At 46.2% G+C, this 23,082-nt stretch overlaps 2 protein-coding genes across 8 annotated transcripts; one reads left to right on the top strand and one right to left on the bottom strand.

Moving 5' to 3' along the window:
* The first annotated feature begins 74 nt into the window (after positions 1-74).
* Positions 75-13,537, top strand: SMAGP (small cell adhesion glycoprotein). 7 transcript variants are annotated; one of them, XM_030554560.1, is made up of 6 exons: positions 75-275; positions 2,454-3,309; positions 4,408-4,649; positions 8,375-8,469; positions 10,056-10,133; positions 13,033-13,537. In XM_030554560.1, the coding sequence occupies exons 4-6, from the start codon at positions 8,436-8,438 to the stop codon at positions 13,200-13,202; spliced, it is 282 nt and encodes a 93-aa protein (XP_030410420.1). In that variant the 5' UTR covers positions 75-275; positions 2,454-3,309; positions 4,408-4,649; positions 8,375-8,435; the 3' UTR covers positions 13,203-13,537. The 7 variants fall into 7 exon arrangements, with proteins under 7 accessions (XP_030410420.1, XP_030410419.1, XP_030410425.1 ...); XM_030554559.1 differs by lacking the exon at positions 4,408-4,649; XM_030554565.1 differs by lacking the exon at positions 4,408-4,649 and having other exon boundaries at positions 10,059-10,133.
* Positions 13,538-16,528: 2,991 nt separating this feature from the next.
* Positions 16,529-22,473, bottom strand: DAZAP2 (DAZ associated protein 2). Its single transcript, XM_030554567.1, has 4 exons — positions 22,325-22,473; positions 19,449-19,570; positions 18,421-18,663; positions 16,529-17,896 (listed from the first exon to the last, which is right to left on the bottom strand). Exons 1-4 carry the CDS (start codon positions 22,335-22,337, stop codon positions 17,768-17,770), a joined length of 507 nt encoding a protein of 168 aa, XP_030410427.1. The 5' UTR covers positions 22,338-22,473; the 3' UTR covers positions 16,529-17,767.
* Positions 22,474-23,082: the final 609 nt, after the last annotated feature.

Here is a 23,082-nt window from a genome sequence, read left to right on the forward strand (position 1 = left end):
TTGTGTGTGCATCTATCCGTGGGTGGGAAGGTCTCACAACTGTGGCTTCTCGTATTTTGTCTGTTTCTCGCCTGCCAACGAAGAGTTAACAATGGGAAGGCATTCGGATGACTGTGCCTTTTATCATCACTGTGGGGAAACTGGAAAGGTAAGGCAGGAAGGGAACGCCTTAGCCTCCCAGCAGTTTCAAGAGCTCTGTGAAAATAAGTGGTGGAAGAGAAGTCTGCAAACATCTCACGCTGCTGGAGTGTTTTACTCTGATGACATGGTATCAGGTAAGTGGGGAGGCGCGGGTTTCCTAGCAGCATAGTGCTGTTTTGGGGCTAGAGACTTACTTTTGCAGTCACTACTGATTCTGATCCACTTTACAAACCATCTCTGCTCACCTGGGGTGACAATCAACTCCCAATCCAGCCCCACAGCTGAATACAGTCTGTGGCATAAGGGAGAAACAAACCAGAGAGACCCTGGTTGGAGTGGATTAACTGCAAACACCAAAGTTTTTCAAAATAGCTTCGCTGCCATATAGGCCCCTCAGTGAGAGTTGCCGGATGCTTAACACTTCTGAGAATCTGGTCCAGTGGGTCAAATCCTGAGGGTACTGCCCTTGGTGGTGCTTGCAGGAGTTCAGCACAGGCTCAGAGGGAGGATTTTCAACTTCTGGACTGTTGGCAGCAGAGGCAGGATGCAAAAGCCAAAATGCTGCTCCCCTTTCATCTCTATTCCTCTTTCAGAGTTTCCCTCTAGATTGCTACTGCGGCATCAAGGCGCTGTGTTTGCACTGGAGTGTAAATTCAGCAGACTCTTCTAAAAGCCTCTCACAAGTGTGGTTGAATTGTCCATTGGAATGTGCAGGAAGTGAAAAATCCTCCCCAAATAGACAGACGAAACGAAGCATGTGGAATACAAAGAGCAGAAACTAGAACCATGCCAGAATATGGTGGGCTGCTTAGAGACATAAGAACGGCCATACTGGGTCAGATCAAAGGTCCATCCAGCCCAATATCCTGTCTTCTGACAGTGACCAATGCCAGCTGTCCCAGAGGGAGTGAACCTAACAGGTAGTGATCAAGTGATCTCTCTCCTGCCATCCATCTCCACCCTCTGACAAACAGAGGCTAGGAACACCATTCCTTATCCATCCTGGCTAATAGCCATTAAAGGACTTAACCACCATGAATTTATCCAGTTCTCTCTCAAACCCTGTTATAGTCCTAGCCTTCACAGCCTCCTCAGGCAAGGAGTTCCACAGGTTGACTGTGCGCTGTGTGAAGAAGAACTTCGTTTTATTCGTTTTAAACCTGCTGCCCATTAATTTCATTTGCTGGGCCCTAGTTCTTCTAGTATGGGAACAAATAAATAACTTTTTCCACTTTCTTCACACCACTCATGATTTTATATACCTCTATCCTATCCCCCCTTAGTCTCCTCTTTTCCAAGCTGAAAAGTCCTAGCCTCTTCAATCTCTCCTCATATGGGACCCGTTCCAAACCCCTAATCATTTTAGTTGCCCTTCTCTGAGTCTTTTCTAGTGCCAGTATATATTTTTTTAGATGAGGAGACCACATCTGTGTGCAGTATTCAAGATGTGGGCATACCATGGATTTATAAGGGCAATAAGATCTTCTCTGCCTTATCCTCTATCCCTTTTTTAATGATGCCTAACATCCTGTTTGCTTTTCTGACTGCCGCTGCACACTGCCTGGACGTCTTCAGAGAACTATCCACAATGACTCCAAGATCTCTTTCCTGATTAGTTGTAGCTAAATTAGCCCCCATCATATTGTATGTATAGTGGGGTCATTTTTTCCAATGTGCATTACTTTACATTTATCCATATTACATTGCATTTGCCATTTTGTTGCCCAATCACTTAGTTTTGTGAGCTCTTTTTTAAGTTCTTCACAGTCAGCTTTGGGCTTAAGTATCTTGAGCAGTTTAGTATCATCTGCAAACTTTCCCACCTTTGTTTACTCGTTTCTCCAGATCATTGAATGTTGAATAGGATTGGTTCCAGGACTGACCCTTGGGGAACACCACTAGTTACCCATCTCCATTCTGAATATTTACCATTTATTCCTACCCTTTGTTCCCTGTCTTTTAACCAGTTCTCAGTCTATGAAAGGATCTTCCCTCTTATCCCCTGACAACTTAATTTACATAAAAGCGTTTGGTGAGGGACCTTGTCAAAGGCTTTCTGGAAATCTAATCTAAAGACGACTCTTTAGAGTGGGGGGACCAGCTGTCTAGGGTCATTGGCAGTGAGAGATTGAGCCTTTAGGTCACTGGTTGGAATCTAGGTTAGGTTTGATAGTCACATTGCTTTTTGCAAACTGAACTGGGGGGTGTCTCCATCCAACCTCTACTGTGCAGGTATCCCTGACCATGGCAGCATGACTTGGCTGGTAAGCTCTTTGGGCTAAGGACCATCTTTTTGTTCTGCATTTGTACAGCACCTAGCACAATGCATCCTGGGTCAATCAGCTGCTACTGGAATAGAAATGGGGCTAGCAAGAGAAAATGAGACTCTGGGATGTGGAAGGCCTGGGTTGCAGTCCCTGCTCCAATGAAAATCGATTGATATAAAGTGGAACAGCTTCCACAGAAGAGACTGCAACCCCCCACCACAGCATGCCCTATACCCAGGTGATTCAGGCACTCGTGGAAGGCTGGGTTCAAAGACCCTGCTTCAGAACGGATTCAAACGTGTCTTCTACGTGCCAGGTCAGAGCATGCTCTAAGCACAGGCGTAATGGTTATGGGGTGTTAGCCCCATCAGCCTTCCCTTTGTGACTGATTGTCTTTGCTTTGATTTTAAAAATGCCTGGGAACTACATGTTTTGGGTCAAATGAAGCATTTCATTCAAACCCAAGATGACGTTTTTGTTTTGTGTGTTAACTTTTTGGTGGCAAAAAAATGTTGGTTTCGCTTCCCCGTGAACAGTTTCTTTTTCGCAATGGCCACTGCACCAAAACCTTGGTTCCGTGCACAGCTATATGCAACACCATGTCACTTTAAAACCACTTACAGATTAGTAAATATCCACTGTGTTAGGGAAGTGAGTCACTGGCTGTGGAACTACACCCAATCAGCAAGGAGTCTGGAGAGGGACGGAGCATTAAAGACCACAGCCTCTCAAAATCAGAGCTGGATTCCCAAAGGAGCTGGTGGTGGTGGTATGTCCTTTCAGAGACTGGCCCTAAATCAGGACTCAAGTGACTAGTCCCACTGACGTCAAGGGTGAAGGTGCTCAGCACTTGGCAGGACTGGAGCTTCGGAGAGGCCTGTCTGAGTCAGCACCTTTGAAGGTAAAGCCCTTGCTGGGGCTCTGCTTTGCAACATTCGCTCTTCCATTTCTGAAACACCTTTCTCTTCCCTCCAGTGCTTGGACTGAGGTTCACTGCACAGCCAGCAAGCTGGGAGCACGCTCTCCTCATTGGGGTTCTTCTTCGGCCCTACACCAGGGGTGGGCAAACTACGGCCCACAAGCTCCTGCTGGGGAGCGGGGTCTGGTGCTTGCCCTAGTCTGGTGCTCCAGCTGGGACGCTAGATCGAGGGCCACTCCACACAGCTCCTGGAAGCCGCGGCATGGCCATGCTCCAATGGCCCCCTCCAGCGCTCCAACGGGAGCTGCAGGGGCGGTGCCTGCAGATGGGGCAGCGCACAGAGCCACCTGGACGTGCCTCCACATAGGAGCTGGAGAAGGGACATGCCACTGCTTCCAGAAGCCGCTTGAGGTAAGCGCCACTTGGAGCCTGCACCCCTGAGCCTCTCCCCATGCCCCTGCCCCAGCCCTGATCATCCTCCTGTCCTCCAAACCCAATCCCAGCCCGGAGCACGCTCCTGCACCCCAAACCTCTCCTCCCCAACCCCACCCCAGAACCTGCACCCCTGATCCCCTGAACATGAAAAGGTGGGAGTTGCCCATTTAAGACAGTTTGACAAGAAGCTGTGTGGATACTTAACATGGAGAAATAGATTCAATGTGTGTAATGGCTCGGGCTATCTTGATTATCACTACAAAAGTGTTTTTCTCCTGCTGACAACAGTTCATCTTAAGTAATTAACCTCTTAGAGTTGGTTGGGCAACTCCCACCTTTTCATGTTCTCTCTCTGTATATAAATATCTCCTCAGTATATGTTCCATTCTATGCATCCAATGAAGTGGGCTGTAGCCCATGAAAGCTTATGCTCAAATAAATGTGTTAGTCTCTAAGGTGCCACAAGTACTCCTGTTCTTTTTGCAGATACAGACTAACACAGCTGCTACTCTGAATTCTGGAGGCAGAATTTATTTCTAGTCTCTCACTATGGCATTAGTGTGTGCAGGTCCCAGTGATTCCTGGATTGCTCTGTAGCTGAGTTTTGTGGGTTGTAGCTAGGTATGTTTTGTGCTCACATTTCAGTGCCCAGCTGAACAGGAGCCCAAGCCAATGAAGGGCTGGCGTGTTGTCTCACAATCCGGCCTGCGGAAGAGGCAGTGTGGAGCTCTAAGAGCAGATCATGAGACAAACTGTGACTCAGAGTCACAGCTCGCTGCTTCCCCTGTGGATTACTTCCTACCTCATGCTGGCTCAGTTCTGATGCAATTTTGGAGGGGAAGAAGGTGGAGGGATTTCAGATGAAGTTTCTGCCCCTGCCTGCACAGGGTATGAGAGAAGCTACTGGTCTTACAAGGGCTGCTTCTGTCCACTGTGCTAGGGGATATAAGGGACTGTCTTGCTCTCCTTTACTCCTGCTTGGCTGTGCAGGCCTCTCGTTAAGTGTTACAGTAAGATCTAAATAAGATCCCAGAGCGATTGTACTGGGCACTGTACAAACATGTAACAAAAAGGCAGGACCTGCCCCGGACAGCTTAAAATGCAGGTATAAAATGAGACACAACAGGTGAACACAACACACATGGGGAGAACACAGGATGATAATGAGCTGGTTAACGAGCAGATACCATCTGGCCCCAAGTCAACCGCAGACTAAAATGGAGGGTAACTAGTAGAAACTGATTTAGATCTTTCAGTTTCAATAGATAACATCTGGGTTTACAGCCTCACAGGGTGCCATATGCTTTTAAGTTAACAAGGTGCTTTTAAATACAAAGACTGATAGTGAAGTAGAAACTGTAGGAGACTTCTCTGACCCAATTTGTGTCAGCGTGGTAGCCAGGTTAGTCTGCATCAGCAAAAAGAAAAGAATGGGAGTACTTGTGGCACCTTAGAAACTAACAAATTTATTTGAGCATAAGCTTTTGTGGGCTAAAACCCACTTCATCAGATGCATGCAGTGGAAAATACAGTAGGAAGATCTATATACACAGAGAATGTGAAAAAATGGGTGGTGCCATACTAAGTATAACGAGCAATCAGTTAAGGTGGGCTATTAGCAGCAGGCAAAAAACAACTTTTGCAGTGATAATCAGGATGGCCCATTTCCAACAGTTGATAAGAAGGTGAGAGTGACAGCAGGGGGGGAAATGAGCATGGGGAAATGTTGCTGAACTGCTGTTTTAACATTTATTTTAGCCTGACACCTAGTGGTCAGTTCCTGGACAGCAGCTGAGTCACTTGATTTGAGTAAAAGCAGCAGAGTCCCGTGGCATCGTATAGACTAACAGACGTATTGGAGCATGAGCTTTCGTGGGTGAATACCCACTTCGTCGGATGCATGTATCTGTTAGTCTGTAAGGTGCCACAGGACTCTTTGCTGCTTTTACAGATCCAGACTAACATGGCTACCTCTCTCTCATACTTGATTTGAGTAGGGAAGCAACTGCCAATTTTATTGCAAGTGCTTGGGTGAGTCATTCAGTCTTTAGAACAAAGTGTATGAGGCAGAGCCCGGCCTAATAAAATACACAGATCTAACTGCAACTGCCATTTAAACCAGAGATCCAGATATGAGGGCGGTTCCTCTGACAAGGTGTTTGAGAAGAATCTTTACAAGAGCATGGAAGTATTGAGTGCAGCCTATTAGCCCCTGGAGTTTTCCACATGTTTAATGGTTGAGGTCGTGTTTTTAAATGTGAAAAAAAGGCAATATGAATGCCAGGCATCACTACTTTGGTAAGCAAGATTTTTGGACTTAGGCAATGCAAACCGCGGTATAGCAGAATGTGATAAGATATCTTGCTTGCTTGGGGTCAAGCCAGTTATCTAGAACTCTTTATTTTTTCATGTTAAAGGCTTTACTCTTCCTGTTCAGAGTTTGCTTACTGAGATTCAGAGTTATTAGATTTTAGAAACCAGTCAAGTCTATTAATTGAGCAACCCCGACAGTTAATAAAAATGTAGCAAGTTCACACACACATCCTGGCGAATGACGTGCTCTTGTAAGAGCCTAGAAGTTCTCACCTAACTCTTCAGTCTCTTTGTATACATGTACTGACCCACTAGGGTTACCACCTGGCTGGTATTTTACCAGCCTGGATGGTTTTTGTAGTGGATTTGCTAGTTGCCAGAAAAATAATTTACTCTGCTGGAGTTTTTTTGCATGGGTCCAAAGATTTGCATTCTCACAATACACTGGGATACCTAATGTTAAAAGTCTGTGTCCAGCTCAAGATGCTGCAGTGGTCCCCACTTCCACAGTTTAAGGGAGAACAGATCAAACTTGTTGAAAATACAGCAGCTGACTGCCCACAAACACACTGCACATCCTGTGAGAGAGGGTTTGAGTCAGGCAAGAGTGAGGAGACCTGCATTGTTATCAGTCTTCTCTCTCTGTTCTCTTTCTAGATAACATAAGTGGCTGCTGAAGGTGGGGGGTTGCAGAGTTGCCTTGTGGTTGGGAGTGCAGTGGACTTGCAGTGGGAGGGGGCGGAGGTTTGCATTGCAAAGGTGGTAACTCTATTACCCACCCAGGGAGAGCATTAAGAGTGTTCCTGATCAGGAGAGTGATGGCAAGGGTCAAACTGAAAACAAGAATTCCTAACTCTAGTGCAGTGGTTCCTAAACTGGGGTTCATGAAATGTATCAGGGGGTTCTCAGACAAAAAATTCTGTAATGGCGGACAGAGCGGTCCTTAGAGACCCCACGCACGCGGTCTGGCAACCTGAGCCCTGTGACCATGACTTCCTGGCAGAACAAATTTAAGCTTTGCTGTAGTCATGCGTTGTTTGCCTGGACTACTCAAGACCTGAATGCTTGTGGGAGGAACGCTTTATTGAGTTGGCTTCTTAAATACCTTTGTGCTGCTTCACATCTGGTACTCCTTGATGAAACATGTAGAAGGCATAATCAAAGTGATATGAGCTACAAAAGTGAAATCTTGGAAGAGTGTTGCCATTTTCATAATGTAATAAAATTAATAATGTCATGATAAATAATAATGTAGTAATAAAGAGTGTGTCATAAGCGTGTCATAGAAAACCCAAATTATTTCCAAGGTCACTGCTTCTATAATTTATGCTCAGGTAAAGGAGAAAATCCCTGGAAATATCCATTTTTAGGAGAGGGTTCACAAGATTTGATATTTTCATGAAAGGGGTTCACGGGGGGTTAAAGTTTGGGAACCATTGGGCTAGCGGTATGAACATAGGCCTAGAAGTTCTAAAGACACTCTGTGCCTTGAATCCAAAGTTTTCAAAATGGCCTCTGATTCAGAGTGCACATCGGGCCCGGTTTTCAAAGGGCTGAGCATCCACCGCTGCTAATGAAGTCAACAGAAGCTGTGGCTCCCTGGAAAATCAGGCCCAGCGTGACTCATGGGAAGCACTCTAAACTAAAGCCCTCCAAATCAAAGGCCACCTTTAGACATTCTGGCCTTAACATATCTGTGCCTCATTGTCCCCTTTTATGACAAAGAAAATTATATGCATGGCGCAGAAGTTGTAAGGACTTACTAGTTAGTGCGTGGAAAGCATTTTAAAGGTGCAAAGTGTCATGTGCTTAAATTGAATCAGAGAACTAATTGCACATCTAGAGACAATTCCTCTCTTCATCATTGGTCTGCTCTGATCCTTGCTTAATGAACAAATAGAACAGGACCTGCTTGAAGATAGCCACCTGGGGTTTCCCAATCTCCGCTTGTCTTAACTTGCTCCTGGGTTGACCCTGGGCTCAACTATTCCAATGAGATCTGCACAAATTAGAGTGTTTTGTTTTCTTTAAGTAAGTGCTGCTTTTGATGATGGTTTCAGAGTAGCAGTCGTGTCAGTCTGTAGCCGCAAAAAGAATAGGAGTACTTGTGGCACCTGAGACACTAACTAAATTTGTTCGTCTCTAAGGTGCCACAAGTCCACCTGTTCTTTTTGATGTTGGGTGACTGATCAAAAGTTCAGATTCTACCATAACTAAGCATAAGGGTAATTAACTGAGTTACATTCCCCATTGTAAGACGCTAATAAATCTAACATCACATTTCTTGCTCTTTTTTTAGTTCTAAAAGATCCCAAATTTTAAAGTGTAAGGACAAAAACACCTGCAACTCAGCTAGATCCATGGCAGCTACTCCACCACCTCCACTACCTACAGGTATGAAGCGCTTGAAAGCTTGGCAGGTTGCAGACCTGGTAAGGAGTCAGTAAATCACAGCTTGGTTTACTAGCTGGCAGGGTAAAGCAACAGCTCTTGCATGACGTGAAATGAAGAGGCAGATTTATATGTGGCCTCATCTTACAATACATCATCTTAGCAGGAGGGGCAGAAGTTTATAATAACCCAAACTGTAGAAGCATTTGTGAATGCAAGATTGTTTCTGCTGAAAACTGCAGGAAAAACACATGCTGTGCATGCAGCTTCTATTTTTTTCCTATTTTTCCCTATCCAAAAGACCCCTTTATAACTGTCCCACATGAAGACAAACCCACATCCCTAAACAAAGAGTCTCACTCCCTGTTGAAGCAAAATGTAGCCAGAAGAAATTGTCTCAGGTTGAGAACTTGTAAGACAATTTGGAACGGAGCTACTGCCAGACCATTCCTGCTGGTAGCACTGCTGCTATTTATAACACGCTGTGCAAGGAGATAGCCTGATTACATAATGCCACAGAATGATGGGAAAGATGCTGTTAAATCAGTTCTGCCTTTTAAACCAAGTCTTGGAGTCTTGAACTGAGCAAAACTCAGATTCCAACAGGCATGTTGCACCGTTAAAGTCCACAGATTTGGCAAAAAGTGTTGATTATCTCTGGGCTGCTAATCAAGGCCACTGCTCTAATCATTCAATTAATTAACATGTGGTTTAAAAGTTTCCAGATTTCACTCTCATTCGAGGTTCATCTGTGGTAAATGACAGAATTGGTCAGAAAACTGATTTTCCATGCTGCAAGAAAATGAAATTTCAGGACAAAAAAATTGACTCAAAATATTTAGTTTAGATTGCAACCATTTTTTAAAAATATATATAATGAAGTGAGCTTCAAACTAGAGTCATTTTACCATGGAAAAACCAAAACTTTTTTATCTAAAAGTGTCAAACTGGGCTGTTTTTACATTTTTCAAAACTCTTCCTATTTTTTTCTAAACAAAATGTCAATATAATTTCACTAAAAATTTTTTTTTGCCAAAAGGGCCTTTTCATAAGAACGGCCATATTGGGTCAAACCAAAGGTCCATCTAGCCCAGTATCCTGTCTTCCAACAGTGGTCAATGCCAGGTGCCCCAGAGGGAATGAACAGAACAGGTAATCATCAAGTGATCCATCCCGTCACCCATTCCCAGCTTCTGGCAAACAGAGGCTAAGGACACCATTCCTGCCCATCCTGCCTAGTAGCCATTGATGGACCTATCCTCCATGAACTTATCTAGTTCTTTTTTGAACCCTGTTATAGTCCTGGCTTTCACAACATCCTCTGGCAAAGAGTTCCACAGACTGACTCTGCGTTGTGGGAAGAAATACTTTCTTTTTATTTTAAACCTGTTTTCAGACCAAAAACTATTTCAATGAAAAATTTTCAACCAACACTACTAAACAAGTCTTAGGATAAGACCTATTCTTGTGTAACTAGATGCCTCCAAAGGCTTTACTGTAAGTGCCTTGAAGATGTTTCAATAACAGTGTCATTTACATTCTTCCCTCCCTCCTCCCTCTTCTCAATTTCACCCCCTGGCGTTGTAAAGAAGAGCTGACCACCACTTTTCTGAAGAGGATAAATACGCCGTCTCTCCAAGAAGAAGCCAGTGTGGGTGTCATCACAGGTAGGACATTACTATCATTGCACATTGATACCAACCAGCACACAGGCCATCACTCTGCTCTGTACCAGGATACATAGGTATATAGACACTTTCCAGGTAAAACTCAGAGCCTAATCAAAGTAGCTCACCTTACAGGACTTACTCATCTTTCTTCCACGCAGAGGCATTAATGATTCTTTTCACTGCCGCAAGGGGCCATATTGCAAGACGGATGACCTTGGCAATTCCAAGCTAAGGCACACAATTTCAGCACTCGGTAGATATGCACGCCAGGAATGCACCACACCAAGTCATATCACCGAGGGGTTAACTGTGATAACAGCGCCTGAAGCTAGGTCACTTTTATCCAGCTGACAGCTGCAGAACTTTTCCAGGCAGGGGAGTTTAATAGCCTCTCAGTCCCTTTTTACTGAGAACAACTCTAGAGTGGCCCTCCAGAGATGACCTACATGAACTAAAGCGACAGTGAATTTCTCCCAGCCCAGGATCTAAGCACAGAGAGGAGACAAAAGATATAGTTCAGGTCAGGATTAAAAAAAAACAAAAAAACCCACCACCACACACTAAAGGTACCAGCGGGTAGATCGATCTATTGGGGATCGATTTATCACATCTAGTGTAGATGCGATAAATTGATCCCCGATCGCTCTGCCATTGACTCCTGTACTCCACCGTGGTGCGAGGCGGAAGCGGAGTCGACAGTGGAGCAGCAGCAGTCGACCTCATGCCGGGAGGATGTGAGGTAAGTCGACCTAAGATACGTCGACTTCCGCTACACTATTCTTGTAGCTGAAGTTGCATATCTTAGGTTGATATCCATCCCGGTGCCAATGTAGACCAGGACTAAGAAGAGGAAATGGATGTAGAAAAAAAAATATCTATGGGTTATTCAGCTACTCACCCAACCAAATCAATGCCACCTTCATCTCTGTCCATGCACATAAGGCTAGTCTTGCCTCTTAGCCAGTCTCCAAGCCTTGCCATAGGCTGCTTCGATACCGTATTTCCCAGTGTAACACTTTATTACAGGTGCCGTTGTCTGAAGCATCTCTTCTGGGTATAGTGTGTTGCTGGTTAAGAGCGATCTGCCTGCTAATGGCTGAAATGTTGAAATAACTTCCCGTAACAAAGAGACCAATAGTCAGCAACTGCTGATAAACTGTTTTTTCTAACACCTTAGCATAATCTCAGCTGCTTTACTAATATTCCAAAAGAGATTCTATTTAAAGATCAGGAAAAAGAGGAGTGTCCCATATCATTTTCACCCAGTGGTTAATCACTTTCATTCTAAACATCATGACAAATCCATCTTGCTTCTGAAGCTTTCAAACATTAATTGCTTAATCTTCTCAACAGCAAGTGAGATATTACTGTCATTTTCTGGGTAGGGAACTGAGGAACAGAAACGTTGAATGGCAAGTCCAAGATCACAAGTCACAGAGCTAGACATGAAACCCACGTCTTTTCCTGTGCAGTCCCTGCCACACAGTTTCCCCAAATCCGTGCATGAATATAGTAAATGATATTACAGGACTATATGGTTCCCATCAGCACAGTATCTGAGCCTCTCACACTCTTAACGTAGTAATTCACATACGATGAGGTAGTACTTTCCTATCCTTTCCATTTTACAGATGAGGAACTGAGGCATACAGACCAAGTGATAAATTTTAAAAGGTATTTAGGTGCCTAAAGATTGTGGCAAAATATCTGATGATGGGATGGTGGGTCCCGTCCTTTACTTAGTGGGGAGCTAGGACGCCACCCCCTCGCCTCTGCTCTTGGGGTGCCGAGGGTCCCGCTAGTGGCCCAGGAAGGTGGTAGAGGAGGAAAGCAGGGAAGGGGGTCTGGGTTTGCTCTGCACTCTGAGCCCCAGCCCCTGCAGGTTTCTTACCCTCTTCCCCCTTGGGTCGGTCCTTGATGTTGAGGCAGAGTCTCCCTTCCTCCAGTCTTCTGGTCTTTCAGTTCTCAGCAACACGCCTCTAAACTTCAGTCCTCTCTCTTTCCTTGCACCACCCTGTCTGCCTGAAGCAGGGTTTTTTTATTAGGTTCCTGACAAGGACTTAATTGACTATAGGTGCTCCAATTAACCTGTAGTAACCTTCCCTAGTCTACAGGGAACCATGCCTTAATTAGCCTATGGCTTAGATATCTCCCCTTGACCACTCTCCCACTGCTCCCTGGCCCTGCTGTATGGCGAGATGCAGATAGGCACCTAGTGGGATTTTCAATCTGCATCTTTAGGACCCAAAATGCCTTTAAAAATCTGTCCCAAGTGACATGGCCAAGGTCACACATGAAATCTAGGACAGAGCAGGGAATGGAATCTAGACTTAGAGTACGTCTACACTACCCGCCGGATCGGTGGGTAGCAATCAATCTGTCACGGATCGATTTATCGCATGTAGTGTAGACACGATAAACCGATCCCCGATCACTCTCCGGTCGACTGCTGAACTCCAGCTTGGTGAGAGGTGGAAGCAAAGTCGACGGGGGAGTGGAGGCCGTAGATCCTGTGCTGCGAAGACACGAAGTGATTCTAAGTCAATCTAAGATACGTCGACGTCAGCTACGCTATTCTCATAGCTGAAGTCGCGTATCTTAGATCGATCCCCGCACCACACACACACCCAATGTAGACCAGGCCTTAAATCCCAGGCTAGCGGTGTACCACTCTATACCTCTTCTTTGTCCCCTAAAGTAAATTATTTTTTAATATACACTTTTGTACTATTTTCCCAGTTTGAAATAAATGTAGTCCTGCGAGCATCCCATATTGTTCTGCTGCTCTTATGACCAATGCTAGTACTATTACAGATCAAGCAGATTTCCAAGTGAGCAGCTAGAGGCTGACTTGTGCAAGGCCATATCCTAACCTGGCTTTCTTCTTCTTCGGAAGGTGTCATCACAGTGGTTTTCATCACACTACTGGCAGTCCTGGTAGTGATCATCATATACCTGTACAAGAATAAAGGTAGCTACCATACCTATGAGCAACCTGAAGCAGATGTGTCAGTACAGATGGAGAACCTCCCTTCCAAAGGAGAAAAGGAGGAATATTTTATATAACCCATAAAGTGGGGCTAACAGCTTCTACGCCGTACTCAGATTTGATGCTAAACTGCCCATGTTTCCTGGACTCTGGGATCTAGAGCCTTTTTTCCCCTAATTTATTACACTTTTCCTTCTTGGATTAATTTAACACGTGCACAATGCTAACCTCAACCATTGTTCCACTGCATAGAATGATTATCAAACCGAAGGAAAGGATCTCCCACTTAGAAGTGATTCAGTTGGAAGCACTACAATGTAAAAGTGCCAGCTGTGATGATAGTGCAATTCCTTGTATGGTTTGTAACAAGGACTAATAAACATCTAAGTCAGGGGTCTGCAACCTTTCAGAAGTGCAGTGTCGCGTCTTCATTTATTCACTCTAATTTAAGGTTTCATGTGCCAGTAATACATTCTAACATTTTTAGAAGGTCTCTTTCTATGTCTATAATATATAACTAAACTATTGTTGTATGTAAAGTAAATAAGGTTTCTAAAATATTTAAGAAGTTTCATTTAAACTAAAATGCAGAGCCCCCTGGGCCAGTGGCCAGGACCCCAGCAGTATGAGTGCCACTGAAAATCAGCTCACGTGCCACCTTTGGCATGCGTGCCATAGGCTGCCTACCCCTGATCTAGAGTTTCTCCCTCCTCGAGAAAAGAATGTTCAGGTTGCCTAAAGGAAGGGGGGACTAGATTAAGGGTCAACGTTAATAGTTATTTGTGTTGTAATTCCTAGAGGCCTCCATCATGCTAGGCTCTGTACAATTACTTGGTAAGTCCCTGCCCCGAAGAATTTAGTCTAAAAGGCCACCAAGTGGGAGGGGAACTGGAAGCACAGATGGGGAAAGTGACTTGCCCAAGGTCACACAGCAAGTCAGTGGCATAGCTGGAAAAGAACCCAGGGCTCCTGATCCCAACCCAGTGTCTTAACCCCTGGAGCACACTGCCTCTCAAAATGAGGACAGTCATTAGCTGACAGAGGCCAGTTAAAGAAACTTGCCTTATGAGCAGATTATTCAGTGTTTTCCACTACAGGGTTTTTCACTTTAGACAAAGGAAATGTAGTGGATTTAATTTACCTCGATTTCAGTAAGGCCTTTGATACAGTTCCACATGGGGAATTATTAGCTAAATTGGAAAAGATGGGGATCAGTATGAAAACTGAAAGGTGGATAAGGAACTGGTTAAAGAGGAGACTACAACGGGTCATACTGAAAGGTGAACTGTCAGGCTGGAAGAAGGTTACTAGTTGAGTTCCTCAGGGATCGGTTTTTGGACCAATCTTATTTAATCTTTTTATTACTGACCTTGGCACAAAAAGTGGGAATGTGGTAATAAAGTTTGCAGATGAGACAAAGCTGGGAGGTATTGCTAACACAGAGAAGGACCAGGATATCATACAGGAACATCTGGATGACCTTGTAAACTGAAGTAATAGTAATATGATGAAATTTAATAGTGAAAAGTGCAAGGTCATGAAATTAGGGATTAATAACAAGAATTTTGGTTATAAATTGGGGACACATCAGTTGGAAGTAACAGAGGAGAAGGACCTTGGAGTATTGGTTGATCACAGGATGACTATGAGCTGCCATTGTGATATGGCTGTTGAATAAGCTAATGTGGTCTTGGGGTGCATCAGGCGAGGTATTTCCAGTAAAGATAAGGAGGTGTTAGTACCGTTATACAAGGCACTTGTGAGACCTCATCTGCAATACTGTGTCCTTTCTGATCTCCCATGTTTAAGAAGGATGAATTCAAACTGGAACAGGTACAGAGAAGGGCTACTAGGATGATCCAAGGAATGGAAAACCTGTCTTATGAAAGGAGACTCAAACAGCTTGGCTTGTTTAGCCTAACCAAAAGAAGGCGGAGGGGAGATATGATTGCCCTCTATAAATATCAGAGGGATAAATATCAGGGATGGGAATTATTTAAGCTGAGTACCAATGTGGACACAAGAACAAATGGATATAAACTGGACACTAGGAAGTTTAGACTTGAAATTAGAAGGAGGTTTCTAACCCTTAGAGGAGTGAAGTTCTGGAACAGCCTTCCAAGGGGAGCAGTGGGGGCAAAAGACATATCTGGCTTCAAGATTAAGCTTGATAAGTTTATGGAGGGGATGGTAATGATGGGAGAGCCTAATGTTGGCAACTAATTCTTCATTAGCAGATAAATATGCCCAATGGTCTGTGATGGATGTTAGATGGGGTGGGATCTGAGTTACTACAGAGAAGTCTTTTTCCCAGGTGCTGGCTGGTGAGTCTTGCCCACATGCTCAGGGTTTAACGGATTGCCGTATTTGGGGTCAGGAAGGAATTTTCCTCCAGGGCAGATTGGCAGAGGCCCTGGAGGTTTTTCGCCTTCCTCTGCAGCTTAGGGCACAGGTCACTTGCTGGAAGATTCTCTGCACCTTGAAATCTTTAAACCACAGTTTGAGGACTTCAATAACTCAGACATAGATTAGGGGTTTGTTACAGGAGAGGGTGGGTGAGATTCTGTGGCCTGCTTTGTGCAGGAGATCAGACTAGATGAGCATAATGGTCCCTTCTGACCTTAGAGTCTATGAGGTGTTGCATGTGGTACTGGCCAGTGTCTGAGACCAGAAGATCTATGGTCTAATTAAGCACAATTCCTATTACATTCTTACAAGCGGTGGGGCTAGCAGCTTATTTCATGTAAACAAGTCACTCAGCACAATAAAGTCAGGCCTCTATGTGGAGTAGGCTGTTGTATCACTGTTCTGCACAATGCCTTAGTCTGGTGTCACCAGTGCCACCGCCAAAAGGAAAACACCCCTATTTAGGGCAAGCTATGTCATCTCAGGCTCAATGAAGTGCTAAAATTCAAAGCTCTTTACCTCTATCAGCAATAATTCCCTTTTAGGGATGAAAAAAGGTGCCTGAAACTACTCTGCCCTTATGTTTGCTTTGACTGAACCACTCTAGGTGACTCAACATGGCCTGTATTGCAGAACTTCTGAAGCAGCATGACCGTTTCCAAGAGATTAAAAATCCTTCAGTTTGGCATGATCCTCTATTGTACCACAAGTCCACTTACCGATCATGCCATTCTGTGATATCCTCACAAAGCAACAGAACCATCTACTCAAATTTCACTTCACTCTTTTCTTTCCTCCTTCGCTGTGTTAGGTTAGACTAGTGTGAAATGCTCTTGGGAGATCTACAGGGTTCTCCTCACCTCTTAAGAAAAGTTTCCCTTTCACAAAACCTATTTAAGATAAAATTTGCAAGAAGGCAGGAAAGAAGATGCAAGCCTTTACTAAAAAACAAACCACCACCACCAAGCTGAGCAACAGTCAGGAGTTCTTTGTGAGGTCTAATGCAACTTTGTCACTTTATTCAAATTTTCAAAATAGTCTTTATTCTACTTTTTTTAGTATAAAAAAAATCCACAAGTTAAGTGCACCACAGTGTATACAGAGAGAAACATAATGCTGAACTTCCAGAACAGTCAGTTGTACGGTTTAACACAACATACAATACAGAGATTTAGATTCAACTGAAACCTCAAGATAAAATATATTCACCAAATCAGATTTTTTCTTCATAAAACAAAAACCAAAAGATTGAGGATCCCTGAAATATTCTTCTTAACCCTAATAAGACTTCATTATACTCAAGTCATTTTTAAAAGGATGCATTCATAAAACAAGCCATTCACCAAGCTAACTTGTGTGTTGATTGACAGTTGCTACATACTCAAGCATAGATGGAAACCCATCTCTCTGTTCTGAGTAATAGCCTTAAGTTTTGCTGTCAAGACACCAAGTTGCTTTTAAAATGTGGTTTTGTTATTAAGCTGTAGTTTTAAAAGTCTAGTTTGCATTTACTGAAACGTTCGAACAGCAGTTGCACTGTGTTTCAGGCACCAAAGCATGGCTTTGATTAGACTCAACGTGCAAAGAAGTCCCAACGCTACTAGGAATGTATCAAAAGAACATCCCATGTCACATCCTAGGTGCATACCTTCCTGGAGAAAAATGAAGAGCGAATGTGAGCACAGAGAGTGCTTCAAGGGATCCATTCTATTGTGAAGTCGTGAGGGAAAGCCCTATGTGGCCACCAGAGAAATGAATGTGACTGGCTTTCTATCCAGCACCATTGATTCTATGGAAGGAGAAAGAGGATGCATGTATCTCACTCCTATTGACAAGCAATAGATTTGAGATGGAGCTGCAAGAATTATAGTTTGATACTTTTAAGTCAGATTTCCTTCCTACCCTTCTCCTCCCGCCCCCCTAATTTATAGACAGTTGATTAATAAAAGCCAAAAGACAGTGCTGCAGTATTACTCCAGTGGAATTAAAGGAAGATCTGTGGGGCTGCTTAGCTCACATTCATTTCATGAATTAACCCCTCTTTAATAGAGGCACTGCTACCATTACATGGTTTCTTATTACATTTTAAAAGTGCCTGAAGGGCTGGGCACCAGGAAGACACCCCACCGTTATGCGTCTAAACTGCAACTTCAGGTTAATATGACTAAAGCAGTTACATTGTGAGAAGTGCTGACAGTATGTGATGTCTTTCCTTAAACAAACATAGCCTCTTTGTTCACCAGATAGTGTAGCCACCATCCGAGCCCCCCATGAAGTAGCTTCCCTTCCGTTGTGTCACTAACACATTGGCACCCTGCATGGCTGCCAGCTGGGCTGCATTGGGAGGGCAGCCAGGAGGTGGTGGCTGAAAAACAAAGAGAGGATTAGTTAAGAGGATCAGAAGGCAATGCCACCTTGGCACCTCAGTCAGGTAGACAAGATGTACTGTCGGGCACTCCCTTTTGCAACTCAGAATAATTACCGTCAACACACCCATAGCTAGCTACTGAACTATGATTGCACGTAACAGTACACAAATCAGATAGGCAACACCCTGATCACCTGGTTTGAACTAGTAGAGGAATCATCCCTGTTCCATTCATCGGACAGAATTGGCAAGAATTAAGACTATGAACACCGCCTTGGCTTTTTTTAATCCACCTCAAAGCCAAGCAGAGATGTGATGGTAGAAAAAGACCTTAAGCTCTACAAGTACAGGGCACTCACGCCGGTTCTCTCCTAGCAGTCGATTGCTCCTAAATATGGACACAAGCATCTTCTGATAAATGTTTAGAGATTGAGAAATAGCCTCTCTTGCCTATGCTGTCAGCCTCCCATGTGACTCTGAAAATGAGACATGCAGGGTTTCCGCAATACATTTATACTTACAGGAACACTACCAGTGGCACCAGCCCCAAACCTCGCTCCAGCATCAAAGCCACCTTCAACAAGCACAGTTGACCCAGGAGGGTAGACAGGGCCCACGGGATAATATGCCATTGGAACGGAAGAGCCCATTGGGCCAACAGCCACAGACTGTGCCATGGGTAGGTACAGAGAAGTACCAGGATATGCAGCAGACATAGTAGGTACGGTGGCAGCCCCTGGATGCACAAAGCTTGGACGATAGAGCTAGAAGAAGCAGCACAAGGAAGTTATAAGATTTTCCTCACCCCAGAACCATTTACGCAGATTCTCTCTCAAAGCTTGAATATGCCATAGGGCTGCCACCCACCCTCAAGTACAGAGGTAGTCCCACTCCCTTTCCTGAAAGCACAACTCTATCCGGAGGGAGAGAGAGAAGTTTGTTCAGATTATGCCAATTTGAGGCATGGTGCTTCCCGATTGTCTGCCAAAATCAGTCCAGAAGAACCATTTTATTGGCTTTTGCCTACACAGGTCAGCTCTGGTGGCAACTCCAAGGGAACACTTTGACTAAAGTTTCTGGCATTCTAAATGGATTTGGGGAAGGAAATATTATTTGTGGATTTCAGCCAGATCATAGAACACGTATTTTTTCCCATTTCAGAACAGAAATATTTGTATCCACACATGAAGCCTCTGGCAGAGGGCAACGTCGATTCATTTTTACTGAATGTTATGCTTGAGCATTTAGCCAAAGCTATTAACTAATGCTTTACTGACTTCTGAAGGCGGGAGAGAGAGAAGGATTTTGAAACCTGGAATAGCTCCCAAAGTGCATAAAGCATGTTTTTCTAATTAGTAGTCAGAATGGCATGCCCTAACTCAGCAGATTTCTCACTAGACAGAGCTGCCAGACTGATTGCTGCCCAGTCTTGGGAGATGCAAATGGTCATTCCAGGCTAACAAATACAGGTACTAAGTATTCATTTGTAACCAGTTCAAGTTTACTTTTCAGGTGTAGAGCAAGAATACAAAAGGGACATATTGCGTACCTCAGAGTAAGCAGGAGGTGCATCGGTATAAGGTGGTGCTTGAGGGAGAGGCATTGTCTGTGGGTACACAGAAGGATTACCAGGAGGTTGCACTGGGTAGGATGGCTGTGTCGGATATTGACCTAAGACGCAGAAGAGAATTTGGTCAGCATTAACTGAACTGCCATTACAGAAATGGGACAGGGAGTTGAGTTTATGGAAAGCCATTTCTTTAGGGATCTGAGAAAAGAGAGGACCATAAGGGATTGAAATTGCAGGTGTTTTACACACATAACCAGAGGCCTGCACCTATGTCAGGTACTCAGTAAAGTCCACTCAGTCATATTCAGGTAATACTTGCACTCTGGTCAGAATTTAAAGGAAAAAATAATTTCTGTACTGTTAATCTTTTAAAGGAACTAGGCTACTGTGAAGTTAAATTATCTTCCTGTGCAGATCTGCTTATTCAAAGTTGGGCATTTCATTGCTTAGACTTGCAAGTCACAAAATTTTGAGACTGCCACAGAACTATGACACTTACTGGGACATCAAGAATTCTAGATCCTGTATCATTTGAAGCTACCTATTGGTTGTCATAAGTGCAGTTTCCAGAGATCATCTGTTAATGATCTTAATGTTTATAATTAAACACTGTCACTCCATTTGCCTCAAGTCGCAGAAGGCAGAGTTCAGAGAGAAGATACTTGGTTTCTACAAAAGAGAGGGGGGCATAACAACTGAAGTGAGAAACAGATATAGTCCCCAAAGTAAGAGAGGACCTGCTCCCAATCCCAGGATCTCTCACATTCATTACTCTTCCCTACCCCTTTATTAATTCGTTCAAAAGCTGACAATCCATTCAAGCGACATGCATCTTAATGTCCCAAAAGTAAGTAGGTGTATGGTAGCATTGCTCTTAAAGCGAAGGCCAATAGGAAGTCCTGCTTAATATCTTACTGCACTTGGCTCTACAGTTTTTTTCTCATCAGGTCAATATCATGTGTTTAAATAATTTCCATGTGTCTGTTCAGCTGCATGTAAGATAGCTAGCAATGGCAAGGAGGTGTGGCTTTAGTGTGTCACCATCAGGTCAAAGCAGGACTCTTGTCATGATTGTTAAAAGCGCTATCATACCTAAAATGCCAATATAAATGTTTCTGTGAGACTTACTGATTCAAGACTGAGTTAAAGAAAAAAAGGGGGGAGCAAGGGGGGCGGGAATATATTGGTCTTGGAGGATTTGTAACTTGAGTTCTTGTCAAGCTTTTATAAGATCCTCATCCTCACAGTACCTCAGCCCCAGAAGAGCATCCAAAACCTGAGGGAGCCACTGCCCCAAGGAAAATTCAGAGAAAAGAAGTAGTTTTGTTAATGGCGAGTAGCCAAGATTCCTGAAGCGATTTAAAAGATTGTGATACCTTGGGAAAGGCCAGCAGCTCACATTACTCAAGGCAAATTATGAACCCAATCGACTAGAGTGGTACAAATGTGCATTAACCCCTCCAGTGGCACCCATCAATGACATACACCCCACTACTTCCCCCAAGGGCCTCCCCCATGACTGTCATGTCCACCTCCAGGATGCTGCTGTGGCACAGCGTCATCCTGCAGACATTGCAGTTCTTTTACAGGAAGTAGTCGAGAGAGACCTCGTGACAGAGTTTAGGGATTCTGAGTTAGCAAATCAAGGTTCACACATTTAATTGTTGAGCTAACGGTTAAATATAGGCCTTCCACCAACGCCTGAGGCTCCCTGCTTCAAGGCCACAAGAAGCAGCCACAGCAACCCTCACCCTTTTCTCCCCACCACCACCTCCAGCCCTCGCAACTCCCCTACCTTGATCCATGAGTATTGGCTCCTATAGCTGCCACCACTGCCTCTTAGCTACGACAGGCATCCCCTGCCAAACCCACCTCACTCTGCAGAAAATAACTACAGCCCCCATGGCACTGACACCCCTTCCTGCACCCCTTCCCTGCCTCCCCCCCATGGCACTGACACCCTCCCCGTACCTCTCCTCTCCACGGCACTGACACCCTCCTCCTCCCCACGGCGCTGACACCTCCCTGCACCCCTCCCCCCCTTGGTGCTGCCACCCCCCTGCACCCCTTCCCCTCCTCCCCCCCACGGCGCTGACACCCTTTCCGCACCCCTTCCCCTCCTCCCCCCCTTGGTGCTGCCACCCCCCTGCACCCCTTCCCCTCCTCCCCCCCACGGCGCTGACACCCTTTCCGCACCCCTTCCCCTCCTCCTCCCCACGGCACTAACACCGCCTGCACCCCTTCCCCTCCTCCCCCCCACGGCGCTGACACCCTTTCCGCACCCCTTCCCCTCCTCCTCCCCACGGCACTAACACCGCCTGCACCCCTTCCCCTCCTCCCCCCCACGGCGCTGACACCCTCCCGCACCCCTTCCCCTCCTCCCCCCCACGGCGCTGACACCCTCCTGCACCCCTTCCCCTCCTCCCCCCCACGGCGCTGACACCCTCCTGCACCCCTTCCCCTCCTCCCCCCCCACGGCGCTGACACCCCCCGCACCCCTCCCCCCCAGCGCTGACACCCCCCCCGCACTCCTCTCCCCCCGTGTGGCGCACCCCTCCTCCTCCTCGACGCTCTCATCCTCCCCCCCTTCCAGGCCACCCACGCCAGCCCCCGTCCTCCCGCCTGGGAAGCACCCCGGCCTCGGAGCCCGCCCCTCCCACACAGCGGCCGCGCGGCAGCCAAAGGGTTAACGACTAGGCCCAGGCGTGCGGCGTCATGGAAACCGAGCGCCCGCCCCCCGCCCCGCCGCGCTCCCACTGGCCCGGACTCCCCGCCCATCACGGGCTCGGCCTCACGGTAACCGACGGGGGGCCGCGGCCGGCGGAGAGCGGCGCCCTGGCTCTCCCCGCCCTTGCCTTTGCTGTTCATGGTGGCGGGGGGTCGGTCCGGTTCGGCTCAGCTCGGCTCGGCTCGGGGACTCGCGACGGCCGGTTCCGGATGTGTCCGCTCCGCTCACTTCCTTGTTATTGTCACTGCGGCGCTGGGAAGGGGGCGGGGGAGGACGTCTTACGTTTGCCGCCCGGCGTCGTGACGTAACGGCGTCGCGGCAGGGGAAGGGAGAGGGCTCCTTGGGGGCGTGGCCTATGCTCCCTCCAGTTCTAATCGATGAGCCCCCAGCTGGGGCAGGGGCAGTGAAATGGGGGGGCTGCTTATCCCAGCCAAGGAGGGGAGGGGGAGCCGGGGGGGCTGCTTATCCCAGCCAAGGAGGGGAGGGGGAGCCGGGGGGGGCTGCTTATCCCAGCCAAGGAGGGGAGGGGGAGCCGGGGGGGCTGCTTATCCCAGCCAAGGAGGGGAGGGGGAGCCGGGGGGGGCTGCTTATCCCAGCCAAGGAGGGGAGGGGGAGCCGGGGGGGGCTGCTTATCCCAGCCAAGGAGGGGAGGGGGAGCCTGGGGGGCTGCTTATCTCAGCCAAGGAGGGCAGGGGGAGCCGGGGGGGCTGTTTATCCCAGCCAAGGAGGGCAGGGGGAGCCGGGGGGGCTGTTTATCCCAGCCAAGGAGGGCAGGGGGAGCCGGGGGGGCTGTTTATCCCAGCCAAGGAGGGCAGGGGGAGCCGGGGGAGCTGTTTATCCCAGCCAAGGAGGGGAGGGGGAGCCTGGGGGGCTGCTTATCCCAGC

Source organism: Gopherus evgoodei, chromosome 3, assembly GCF_007399415.2.
Source record: "Gopherus evgoodei ecotype Sinaloan lineage chromosome 3, rGopEvg1_v1.p, whole genome shotgun sequence".
NCBI lineage: Eukaryota > Metazoa > Chordata > Testudines > Testudinidae > Gopherus > Gopherus evgoodei.

Coding starts and splice junctions, on each gene's coding strand:
- SMAGP (XM_030554560.1), top strand. CDS start 8,436: ATGGCAGCTACTCCACCACCTCCACTACCTACAG. Junction 8,470..10,055: donor ACCACCTCCACTACCTACAG/GTATGAAGCGCT, acceptor GGCGTTGTAAAG/AAGAGCTGACCACCACTTTT. Junction 10,134..13,032: donor CAGTGTGGGTGTCATCACAG/GTAGGACATTAC, acceptor CTTCTTCGGAAG/GTGTCATCACAGTGGTTTTC.
- DAZAP2 (XM_030554567.1), bottom strand. Junction 18,664..19,448: donor CACCTCCTGCTTACTCTGAG/GTACGCAATATG, acceptor TGCTTCTTCTAG/CTCTATCGTCCAAGCTTTGT. Junction 17,897..18,420: donor GTGCCACTGGTAGTGTTCCT/GTAAGTATAAAT, acceptor TTTGTTTTTCAG/CCACCACCTCCTGGCTGCCC.